Below are 12,676 nucleotides of genomic sequence, written 5' to 3'. Positions count from 1 at the left end.
GCCACTCTCTCTTTCTCAGAATCATTAGTCAGCCCCAAATCCATGATCCCAGAGGTTATATCTAACATCTTCCATTGGAATCTGATTCCAATGTCTCATCTAAGTGAGGCAGGGACCAGGGGGCTGAAAAGCTGTCCCTGCCCAATGGCAAGAAGAACAAGTCCTACACTGAGCTAGAAAGAATTCAAGTTAGGGAGCAGGCAACAGACTGTGTGTGTGTGTGTGTGTGTGTGTGTGTGTGTGTGTGTGTGTGTGTGTGTGTGTGTGTGTGTGTGTGTATGTGCACGTGCACACACACATACGTGCGCCCTGAGCAGGCCCAGCCCACGGGACACAGCTTAACTCCCTATGTTTAAGAAGCAGGGATTGATTCTGAGACCTAGTGTGAGAAGTGTTTGAGGGGCAAAGTCCTTACCGAGTGAAACCACATTCCCATAATTCTCTAGCATCACGTCTTTGTAGAGGGTTCTCTGAGAAAGGTCCAGCTGGCCCCATTCCTCCTTGGAGAGATAGACCGCCACATCGTTGAATGTCACCAGTTCCTAGAATAACAGGTGCCTGCTGATCCAAAGGCAATTCCATAACTTTACCTCAGGATGAGGACAGAGCCTGCAGATGTCAGAGAGCAGAGGGAGGAACCTCGGGCAGTTAGAAACTCTGACAATGGTGGCTAGTGGGCAGGAGAGATAGCGAAGGAGAAGCCTCCCCACGTCCTAGAAAGAGGTAGTGCTGTCACCAGCAGGAGTCAGCAGACTATCTTCTAGCCTTGCCTCTGCCATGAACTTGATGTGTAAACTGAGGCAAGTCATTTAACCTCAAGTGGCCAGCCTCAGTAGAAAGAATAGCAGTGAAAAAAAAGTGAAGTTAAAAATCACAAGTTTGGATTGTCAATCCAGATTTGTCATCAATGAACTCTGTGGTCTTAGGTAGGTCTGTTCTTGTTTCCTCACTATAAAATGGGGGTCAGGGAGAGGAGAACATAATAATAGGTTATATTTCAATAGTGATTTAGATATGTTACAGCATCTAGGCCTCCTGATAATCATGCACAAGAAGGACTGTGATGCCCATTATACAGATGAAAAAATGGGCTCGGAGGAAGGAAAAAAACTTGTCCAAGGACACATGGCTGTTTCCAAGCCTGGAGTTTTTTCCCTATGGCCAGGCTGCCTCTCCAGAACAGCCATTCTGTATCTCTTGAATTACACGTGAGAAGACTATTGCTGTGGAAGCAAGGCACCAGGTAGGGAACAGGACAGGCACTGGCGATGGAAGCTGCTAGAAAGAGAAGCTCAATGATGTTTCTCTAATAAAGGAACTGATTCAAATGTATAGGATTAAGAGCTATTCTCCAACAGATAAGTGATCAAAGGTTATGAGGTGATAGTTATTAAAGGAAGAAATTCAAGCTATCAGTAGTCACACAAAAAAATATTACAAATGACTAACTCTGAGGTTCCACTTCACTTTTATCAAATTGGCTAACATGACAGGAAGGGAAAATGATAAATGTTGAAAGAGATGTGAAAAAGAAGGCACACTAATGAACTGTTGGTGGAGTTGTGAACTAGACCAACCATTCTGGAGAGCAATTTGGAACTATACCAAAGGGCTATAAAACTGGGCACACCCTTTGATGCAGCAATACCACTACTAGGTCTGTATTCCAAAGAGATCCAAGGAAAAAGAAAAGGACTTATAAGTATAAAAATATTTATAGCAGCTCTTTTTGTTGTGGCAAAGAATTAAAAACTAAGGGGATACCCATCAATTGGGGAATGGCTGAACAAGTTGTGGTATATGATTGTGATGGAATGCTTTTGTGCTATAAGAAATGATAAGCAGGATGCTTTTAGAGAAACCTGGGAAGCCTTACATGAACTGATGCAAAGTAAAGTGAGCAGAACTAGGAGAACAATTTACACAGTAGCAACAATGTTGTGGAAAGGAATAATTTTGAAAAGAAATTAGGGCTCTGATCAATTGGTTGCAGAGGCCTAATGAGGAAGTCAGCAGGTCACCTCTTGAGACAGAGACAAGGGAAACATATTCAAAATGAGACATGGCCAAAGTAGGAATCTGTTTTGCTTGACTATGTCATTTGTTGCAATGGTTGGTTTTGGTTTTTTCTTTTGGCAGGTGGTAGGAGAAAATAAATGCTTGTTAAAAGAGGGGGAGGGCAGGAAGAAAGGAAGGAGAGAGAAAGAGAAGAAGACAAAAGAGAGAGCAGGAAAGAAAGAGGGGAGAGAGGGAGAAAGATGAAGGGGGAGGGAGAGAGACAGAGAGAAAGAGAAGGGGATGGGGGTGGTGAGGAAGAAACACAGGGCAGGGAGGGAGAGAAAAGGAATGAACAAACTGCTGAGGTAACCTTAGATGCCTCTGCAGTGCAGTGAAACCTATGGGCTCCTCAGAATGTGTCTTAAATGTATAAAATTAAAAAAAAACAACAGGATTATAAAGAAAATCAAGTTATTTGAAATACAGTTATCAAAATATATTTTTTAAAAAAGTTCACAGACTCCAGGTTAAAAACCCCTGTCTTCAAGTGATTGAAAAGATGAGTTAAAGCTTTATGGGCTAAATGTCATTGATCAAAAATATAAATAATTGTAAGGAAAGTATAAGTAGTTTGCTGATACTCAGTATAAGTTCTAATAACTCATTTTTAAAAGAAAAAGAGAAGTTGAGAGGGAAGATGAGCCTGTAGGGCCATGAGCTTGGGGAGAATGAGAGAACCATGTCTTACCTGGGGCACAGCCATCAGAAGGGGAGCTGCCATCTGCTAGTCTCCTGTGGGCCCTTAAGGGAGAAGTACAGGAACCTGGAGAGCAAACAGAAGATTGCAGAGTTCAGATTTTTTTCCTCAGATTGGCTCACTCACCAAAAACCACAGGGTACCCACTGTCCCCAACTCATTCAGAAGCAACAGAGCCTGAAACTGAGAAATCCTCCTCAACAAGCAGTAGGAAGCTCACATGCCTGCAAGGGTTCATTTCTTTAAGGAAGGAGTCCCATAGACTCTCTATTTTTGGGATGGAGGTGAGGTGAAATTTCCTTAGGCAAACTGTCTTAGTCAGGCAAGTTTGATTCTGACCATCTCCTGATCCTCCCATCTTTTTCTTCCTCTTCCTATGGTCCTCCTACTGGTAAAAGCTTACTCTGAGTTATCCCCTCAGCTACAGTGATCCAATCTGTGCCCTGGAGTGAGGGGATATAGGAGTTTCCCTGAAAAGGAGAACAAGCAGCCTTGTATGAGATTGGCAGCCCTGGGGCCTGAGTTTCTACCCTGTTCTAGTTTACACATTTATACTGTATGCCCCTTGCATCACACACCTGGGGTCTTCAGGAGGAAATTCAGGCCAGCCTGTGGCCCTTATGCCCACTCAGAAGAGCACAGCAATACTGTCCTGATCCTTGCTGCTGCAGGCTTTCTGCTGCCTCCCCAAGCCTGGCCCTCATCCCAAACCCTCCCTTCTTCTTAACTTCTTTATTCCTGTTGAGGGTACCACCACCTTCCCAGCCCCCCAGGCTCACAACCCAGGAGTCATCCTCACCTCCTTCCTATCTCTTTCCCCAGATCCAATCTGATGCCAAGACCTGTTGATTTTCCCTCTGAAACATCTATGGCACCGTCCCTCCTCTGGTGCAGGCCTTCATCACTCCACATCTAGACTCATTGGTCTTTCTGCTTCAAGTCTTTCCCCATGGAAGGCCATCCCCTATGCAGCACATGTGACTCCCACTCTCCCTTCCCCCTACCCCATCAACTCCAGGGGTGGCTTCCCAACTCCTCCGAGATCAAACCCCTAATCCTTGGTCTGGAGTTCAAAGCCCTTCATAACCTGGTCCCTCCTCCTTTCCATCTTCTCATACCTTACCCAGAGACTGCCATCCAGCAAGTGGGGCCTCCTGGCTGCCCCACCCCACCCCACTCCATCTCCTGACTCCAGCATTCCAAATGCCTGCCTGAAATTCTCTTCCTCCTCAACTTTGTTTCTAGCTCCCTTCAAATCCCAACCCAAATCTCCCATTCTGCTGGCAGTCTTTCCCGATCCCCTAGTGTTGGTACCTTCCCTCCACTAATCAGTTCTAGTTTATCCCATCTATATAGCTTGCTTTGCATATATTTGTTTGCAAGTTGTCACTTGAGGGCAGGGGATGACTTTGGCCTCTTTTTCTATGCCTAGCATTTCCTAAGGTTCCTGACACACAGTAGGTATGGCCTGGTGGCACAAGTACCCATGTGGCCCATGTCTGAAGTCCATTTGGAGCAATCCACTCCACTTTGGGGGAGGTAGAATTGCTGGCGAGCTGAAACAGACCCCCACAACTTGTAAGTGCTCTTGTTTCTTTTCTCAGGGACCAATCAGAACAAATTTAATACCTCCTCCAGTGACAGCCCTTCAAACACCTGATCAATGGGGTTATAACCCCATTGAGTCTTTTCTTCTGCAGGCTAACCCCACTCCCCAGCTCCTTCAATCAATGCTCATTCGACATGAACCTAAGTCCCTTCCTCCAGACCCTCTTCAGCTTATCAACGACCATCTTAAGTCATGTGCCCAGAGGTGGGACTCAAGAAGTGGTCTGCTGAGGGCACAGGACAGAGGTTCTCACCTTCTCATTCCTGGCAATTATATCTCAATGGGTGGCCCCATCATACTGTTGACCGAGAGTGACCTTGAGGTCTCCAGAAAGGCCCTGGAATCCTTTTCACACAAACCACCTGAGCTCTAACCTTAGCCTGTCCTTGGGAGGTTGCCTTTTGGTCCTCCAGTGTAAGATGTTACATGTATCTTTACTGAGCATCCTCAGCCCAATGTACTAATCTATCAGGACCTTATTGGATGCCACCTCTTGTCATCCAATGTATTGGCTATCCTCGCCAGCTCTGGGTCATCAGCACCCTTAAGCAGTACTCCCCATCAAGTCTCTTGGTCCCAGCAACTAGCACAGTGCCTCACATACATGCTTGGTGATGGATTCTTCTCTGTAGAGTTGAAACTCCTTGGCTAACTTTTGGCCCATTCTCTGGGTCTACAAGTGGCTGCTCAGAGTGAGGGTGGTGGAAGCTGGGACAGGAGCCTCCTCTATAAAAATCATGGGGGGCAGGGCAGTTGAAGGACCCGGAGATTAGTCTCTTGGGAAATGAGCTCAGATGAGCAGAACTGCTGAGGGGCATGGTAGTAAAGTGGGATAGGTGGGGAAAGGAAACAAAAAGTTCAAGAACTTCTATATTGACTTTCCTTATACGTAGCCAAAATTTGCCTCTTGGCTACACTGTACCTAGTCCTATCCTTTGGGGTCAAGCCAAGTGAGTCAAAACTCTTCCATACGATGGTGCTTCACACACTTGAAAATACTACCAGGGCCTGTTAAGTTTCTTCTGCTCATCTGAATGATCCCCATCGAATTTCAAGTCCCATCAATATCCTGTTTGCTGTGTGCTACAGCTCACCAATACTCTGAATGTGGCACTCAGGGCAAGACAAACGATTCTAGATGTGGTCTGTCCAGAATAGAAAAGACTAGGGAGCATCACTTCCCTTCTTCTGGCCACTGGCTCCTCCAGCAATCCAACCCAAGGGTGCATGAGCCATTGGAGCCCCATTATCACCTTGCTAACTTCAAGTGAATCTCTGTGAGGGCCACTAACACACCTTTGCATTGCTACTGCTCACCCTCCCACTGCTTTTCTCCTCATTGAATCCCATTTCATCAGATTCAGTCCCTCATTCCAGCCTGTCAAGGTCCTTTCTGGAATGCCTTCAGTTATCAGTGCCTTCCTTGCTTCTTGTCACCTGTAAATTGGCTAAGCATACCATTTACACCTTCATCCAAGTCAATGATAACATTGGTGAATAGTACACCTCACCTTCTAATCAACCCTTTTCAAATTCACCTATGATCTACCCCAGATGTCTTCATTTTGAACCCAGAAGATCTTAGATTTAGAGCTGGATAGAACCTTTAGAGATCATCGAGGGCCTAAGGTTTAGGGGTGGGGAATCTGCGGCCTCCAGGCCACATGTGGCCCTCTGGTGTGGCCTTTTGACTGAATCTAAACTTCACAGAACTGGATTCAGTCAAAAGGCCTAGAGGCCACAGGTCCCCACTCTTGGCCTAGGCCAACCCCTTCCTTTTCTAGATGATGAAAATGATGCCCAGAGTGGTTCAAAGATTTACCCAAGGTCCCTATGACTGGTAAGTGACAGTGCTGGTCTTCTGATTCCAAATTTAGCACTCTTTCCAGTATTATTATCAATAGGGAAGTGTTATGGTACCCATCCTTGGGCTTCAGTGAAAAGTGGACACACCTGCTTACTCATCATTTTAGGGGGTGGAGGGAGTGTCCTATAACTTTATTAGGCAATTCCCTTTACCCATGTGGATCTGCAGCTTCTAGTCTTAGAGTTGCCTGGGGAGCTAAGAGATCAAGAGATGTACAGACTGTTACGAGCCAAGTGCTGCAGGAGGGACCTGCCCTCAGGTCTTCTGATTCCCAGGACAGCTCTGTACTCACTAACAGTCACCATCTCCCTTGCTCACTGTTATCACTTATACAACTGGTCACCAAGCTGAGGGTGGGGGCAGTTGTCACTGTTGCTTCTAAACCACTTTCTCTGCTACTGCCCTGTCCATATTTTGGGAGCTGGGTGGTAAGAAATGATAACTACGCGGGAACCTCAAGGTACACAGGAAGACACTTATGAGCTAAAGTGAGTGAAAGAAGTAGAACCAGGAGAACAATGATACCCAGTCACCCCCCACAATGCAGATGAAAGGATCGTGTCTTAGTAGAACTGAAGTCTGAGCGACTGGAAAGCCAAAGATGGTCACCCAGACCAGAGAAGGAACCATGATGCCCTCCTCCTTAGGAGCTAGGCAAGGGGCCCCTAATCTGGAGAACGACACATAGACCGTCAAATGAGGTCACTATAGCAGTTGGTTTTCTTTGTTACAAGAGACAATAGGAAAGAGTATATCCAGAAAAGATCATAATAGAAAAACAGAAAGATATCAATAAGACTTGTTTTAAAAAGAAAGGAAGAATGAGAAAGATCATGTCCAAGGGTGCGATGAACTTATATCCAGAAGATCTGGGTCCAAGAAGAACAACGCTTTGGAGAGGGAGCCAAAAAGGCAGAGCTGCTCCATTTACTTTGCTGATTTTCCCAGCCAAGGAGAACGATCTTTGGGATGGTAAAGACAGAACGAAAACTTTCTATAGGGAGCTGACACCCAAGATAATTAAGGACACAATAAGAAAGCACTTTTAACTCTCTAGACGAATTTGAGTCACTTGGCCCAGGGCACTGAAACCAGTTGGCCGATGTAGCTGCTGAGCCACGCTGAGAAATCATGACCCTTCTCCCATTCTCCACGGGATCCGAGAAGGGCAAATAGCTCAATTTTGAAAAAAAAAAGGGGCTGAACAGGGTTTATAAGAAGGGAAGAGCAGACTCCCCAGTGGGCTTGACTTCAGTTCCTGGCAAAATTCTAGAACATACTATTAAAGGAATGCTTAGTGAACGTTTGAAAAAGGAAGTAGGAATCACAAAGCCAGCTTGGCTTCACGAAAACCAGTCCGTGCCAGACCAATCTTATTTTCTCTTTGAAACAAGGTACAAGATTGGTAGAATTCAAGCAATGCTGTTGGTACAGGTGAACATGATTTTTAAAAGCATTTGACAAAGTCTCTCATGTCATTATCTTGGACAAACTGGAAAGATGTGACCTAGATGATAGTATTATGCTTCAGCAGAACTGGAACTGGGGCAATGATGGCCAAATCCAGACAAAGATTTGCTGGTCTGGAGTCAGCTCAGAAGGAGGTCTCTAGGGCAGGACCCAGGGATCTGTGTTTGACCCTGTGTTGCTCAGCGTGGTTGTCAATGACTTTAGAAAGGACCTGATATGCTTATCAAATTTGTGGATGACACAAAGCTGTGAGGGATAGTTAACATGCTAAATGAGAGTAAGAATTCAAGATGATCTCAGCAGGGTAGGGACTAAATGATATTGTGCAAATAATGCTGGGTAAGGTGTCAGGGCACCTGGGTTCAAATCCCAGCTTGGTGCTTAATATCAGTGAGACCTTGGCCAAGAAGCTGGTCTAGATGATATCTGTCATTCCAGCTCCAAATCCGAGGAACACTGGGGCAAACATATTTAGATGAAATTTGCCAGGGATAAACATAAAGTCTGAGTTTGTTGTTCAGTCGTTTCAGTTGTATCTGACTATCTGTGACCCCATTTGGGGTCTTCTTGGCCAAGAGATTGGAGTGGCTTGCCATTTTTTTCTCCAGCTCATTTTACACATGAAGAAACTGAGGCAAACAGAGTGAAGTGACTTGCCCAGGGTCACACAGCTACTAAGCGTCTGAGGCTGGATTTTTGAACTCAGGTCTTCCTGACTCCAGGTCCAGTGCTCTATCCACTATGGCAACACTTAACTGCCATATAAGATACCTGGACTCAAAAAAGCAAATTTTAAATTTCAAGATAGGTAACTTACGAGAGTTCTGGGTACCACATTTTAGGAGAGGCATATATAAACTAGAGCTCCCAGAGCATGGTGACTGAGATGGTCAAAGAACTGGAGAATCTGAAGGTCAAATAGTATCTGGCACACGTATCCTCCTCCCTCTTCTCCCCAATGTATATAGATGCTGTTACACTTAATAAAATGCCAATTCAATTCAAAGCATTACTGAACTCAGAACAGCTTTTTTTGTCACGTATTTTCTCAATGACCAGACGTTAAGAGTCCAACTACAATCACAGACACTGTGACAAAGGACCTTAGAGATTCCTTAATGCATTCCCTCACGTGACAAATGAAGAAACTGAAGCCAAGAGAGAGAGGTTCAGTGACTTATCCAAGGTCATGCAGGTTGTAAATAGCGGTACTGGGCTTTGAACCCAGACCTTCTGGCTCCAAATACAACACTAGATCACACTGTTCCTCTTTCTGGGAGATCCTTCCAGTTGCTCTAAATCAAATATCAACTCTATCTACACTGGTGGTTCCTAGTTTCCTAGTAGATCATCACTTCGTTGTAGGAAGGGACTGTCTAAACTTTCCCTAGCACGGTTGACATTTAGTAAATGTTTGTGGTTATTAGTGCCTTAGATTACTTAGTTACTTTAGGCCTGTGGGCTTGAAGTGAGAGAAAAATCACCAAGATGTCAGGAGTAGAATGGCCTTAGAAGGCATCTCTTCCAAATGACTCTTAAAAGATAAGCAAACAGGTTGAGAGTTTCGTGGCTGGACTCCTGTAGCATGGATAGAATCTCCTCCAATATCTGGGGTTCTCACTTCCTATGAACTCTTTCTTTCCCTCTCTTCCTCTTCCCTCCCTCCTTTCTTTCCTTCCTTCCCTCTGACCCATTCTGGCTGTGTGACCTTGTACAAGTCCCTCAACTTCTCAGTGCCTCAGCCAGGTCTCTAAAAATATGAGGTGAACAGCTGCTGCAGATTGGTGTGGATTAAGGAAATTTCCTCATGGGGAACACTACATACCCCTTGAAATCATAGGGCTTTTCTAAAAGCATTTTTTCGTTGCTGAAGAGATGGCTCCCCTCTTCACCAGGTCCAACCGCTCTACATGTGCCCTTTATCAAATTCCATTTCCTTCCAACTCCTCCAGGTTTCCACAACTGTCCTCTCCTACTTTAATCTTTGTTTCTTCCCTGCTACCTACAAACAAATCTCCATCTTTGAGAAACTTTCATTAGATCCTGTCTTCTGAGCCAATTATCATCCTCTATTTCCCTTCCTTTCCTCATCCAAACTATGTGCCTCAACTTCCTATCCTCTTATGCAGTCTGGCTTCCAATCTTATTATTCAATTGATCATTATCCAAAGTTACCCATGATCCCCTCATTGTCAAATCGAATGCTCACCCTTGATCTCTCTGCTGCATTTGGCACTGCTCACCTCTCCTCCTGGATAATCTCATCTCTCTGGGTTTTTAGGACACTATTCTCATTCCTTTCTCCTTTGACCCCTGTGGCTGCTCTGTCTCAGACTCCTTTAAGGATTCATCATCCATATCATGCTTAATAACTATGCGTGTATTCCAAGGCTTTGTCCTGGGCCCTCCTTTCATTTTCTCTGTACACTCTCTCTGGGCAACCTTATCAGCTCCCATGGATTCAATGACCTTCTATACACTTAACTCTAAGACCTACATTTCCAGTCTTTGTCTCTCTGGAGCTCTAGTCCATAACTAGCTATTTACTGGATATTTCCACCTGGATGTTCCATAGGTATTACAAAGGCAACATGACCAAAATCAGAACTCCCTCCCCCAAACCCACACCCCTCTCAAACTTTCCTGTTATTGTCAAGGGCACCATCTTCCTTCCAGTCACCCAGGTTTGTAAACTTGGTATCATCATCAACTCTGCACTCATCCTGCACACCCAATCAATGGCCAAATCTTGTCCTTTCTATCTCCACAAGATTTCCTCCATAGTCCCCTTCTAGGGGAACAGCCACAACCCCAGTTAAGGCCAGTTGTGGACAGATAGGACAGCTGTGGCAATTGGCCTGGACTACTCTCATAGCCTACTAGGTCTCTCTGTCTCAATCCTCTCTCCACTCCAGATCATCATGCCAAAGTTATTTTCCTAAAGCACAAGTTTGATCAAGTGACTCTCCCCCTGCCCCTACTTCAACAAATTCCTGTCATTTTGAGGATAAAGTATAAACTTCTCTGTTTAACATATAAATCTCCTCCCAGTCTGGTTCCTTCTTCCTTTTCCAGTCTTCTTATACCTTACTCCCCTTTTTCAACTCTGTGGTCCAGCCATGCTGGCTTATGGGGTGTTCTGTATATACAATCCTGCATCTGTCATTTGTATACCAATAATACATTTCTCCTCACCTCCTTCCCTTTGAATCCTTTGGTTTCCTGCCTTCAAGAGCCAGTTCAAGGGTCAACTTCTTCCTGGGCTTCACAGTTGCTAAGAGTACCCTGGTCCCCAAACTACCTGGTGTTCATTTTGTGTGTATTCTGCATATATTATGTGTACACGACATTCTGTCCCTTAGAATGTATGTCCTTCAGAACAGGGACTGTTTCACTTTTGTCCAGTGATGAGCACAGTGCCAAGTACGTAGTCAGCATTTAATAAATGCTTGCTGATTTGACTGTTGATGGGCTGACCTCTGGTTTTTACATCATCTTCATTTCTAATATCCTGGGAAGCATCCCTTATGAAAAAAATGCAAAAAAAGAGAGAAAAATCTTCAGTAATATCAAGGAACATATCTAGAGTGTCTGAAGGCATAAGCAGTATGTCCATAGTCCCCCACCTCAATAACCTCAGGAGTGAAGTATATTTTCTCTAGGACCAAGCAACCCACATGACTGCTTGTTCTTTATGTTGGCCTCTGTGGTAGAAGGAACCAGAAAGGGGCACTCATGGGATAGTGGAAAGAGAGGTATATTTGGGGACAGCAGGTTTCGGAGCAAATTTCATCTCTGCTATTTACTACATGTGTGATATTGGGCAAGTCTCTCCCCTCCCAGGGTTGCGTTGGGAAACAAAGAGGTCTCCCTACCTGTAAAATAATAGCAAATAATAAGATGTAACACTTCTGAGGCACCTACTATGTGCCAGGCACTGGGCTAAGTGTTGTTTTTTTTTTGGTAGTGAGAGAAAGCACAAGATTTGGTCACTGACTGGATATGTGAGATGCGTGGACATGTGAGATTATCTCATTTGATCCTCACAACAACCCTGGGAGGAAGGTACTGTTGTTGCCCCCATTTTACAGATGAGGAAGCTGAGGCAGATTGGGATGAAGTGACTTGCCCAGGGTCACACAGCTGGTAAGCGTCTGAGGATGCATTTCCAGGCCCAGCGCTCTATCCACTGAACCACCTCACAGGAAACAAAGGCTTCCTTATTTGTAAAATAAAGGTACTGCACTAGCTGGCCTAGGTCAGGGATCCTCTAAGAATGAAAGACCTCGCCGGATCCCCTTTGGTCCGTTATCCTCAGACCATCCCACACTAGCACTACTCCTCTGTTTCAGGTGGATCTTTGTTTCCCCAGAACCCAGCGCGCCCCCGGAACCCCCAGCCGGTGTCGGATGAACACCTGCTGGATGAGGGCACGTTCAGTGAATACAGTGGCTTCCTCTAAGCTTTCCTCAGGGCCCGAGAACAATCCGACGCCAGAAGCAGAAGCCGCCAAAGAAAACCTAGCTGTGGTCCAACGCTCCGCCCCACTCCCGCCCCTAAAAATGAAACAAACAAGTAAACAAACTCCCTTTCTCTTCTTACCGGCCATCAAAACCCGGCAAAGGCACCAAGGTTCCTGCCGGAATTCAAAGGAAACTAACAAAAGCCTGACAGGAAGTACTAGCGAGACTTCCGGGCGGAACCGCGCTCCGGGGGAGGGTGCGCACGGCGCGTCTTCCTCTCTAGGCTAACTCGGAGGAATGCTCGTCTCGTTTGCTTAGCTAGCGTTTGGCGCATGCGTCATTCCCCTTGTCAATGTCAACACTGGAAATGGGAAATTCCGAAGGCAGATTAAAAATCTCATGTATCGACCATGGCGTTTCGGTTTTGAAAGTCTTCAGTACAGGCCCCACCTTTAATTGCCGCGGGCTGGGTGCCCTTGTGCTTGTCATTTCCCCTCGAGACCTCACTTTCT

At 45.4% G+C, this 12,676-nt stretch overlaps 1 protein-coding gene across 1 annotated transcript in view; it reads right to left on the bottom strand.

Annotated features, from left to right (window-relative positions):
- LOC140516293 (uncharacterized) overlaps window positions 1-12,379 on the bottom strand; it is a 58,952-nt gene extending 46,573 nt beyond the window's left edge. Inside the window, exons 1-4 of the mRNA XM_072627300.1 lie at window positions 12,304-12,379; window positions 10,897-11,225; window positions 2,747-2,821; window positions 416-542 (exon numbers count right to left, since the gene is read on the bottom strand). Of these exons, the coding sequence (XP_072483401.1) occupies window positions 416-542; window positions 2,747-2,779 (160 nt within the window). The 5' untranslated portion in view covers window positions 2,780-2,821; window positions 10,897-11,225; window positions 12,304-12,379. The remainder of the gene's footprint in view (window positions 1-415; window positions 543-2,746; window positions 2,822-10,896; window positions 11,226-12,303) is intronic.
- Window positions 12,380-12,676: the final 297 nt, after the last annotated feature.

This window comes from Notamacropus eugenii, chromosome X (assembly GCF_028372415.1).
Source record: "Notamacropus eugenii isolate mMacEug1 chromosome X, mMacEug1.pri_v2, whole genome shotgun sequence".
NCBI lineage: Eukaryota > Metazoa > Chordata > Mammalia > Diprotodontia > Macropodidae > Notamacropus > Notamacropus eugenii.
This window is presented reverse-complemented; position numbering and strand designations above follow the sequence as displayed.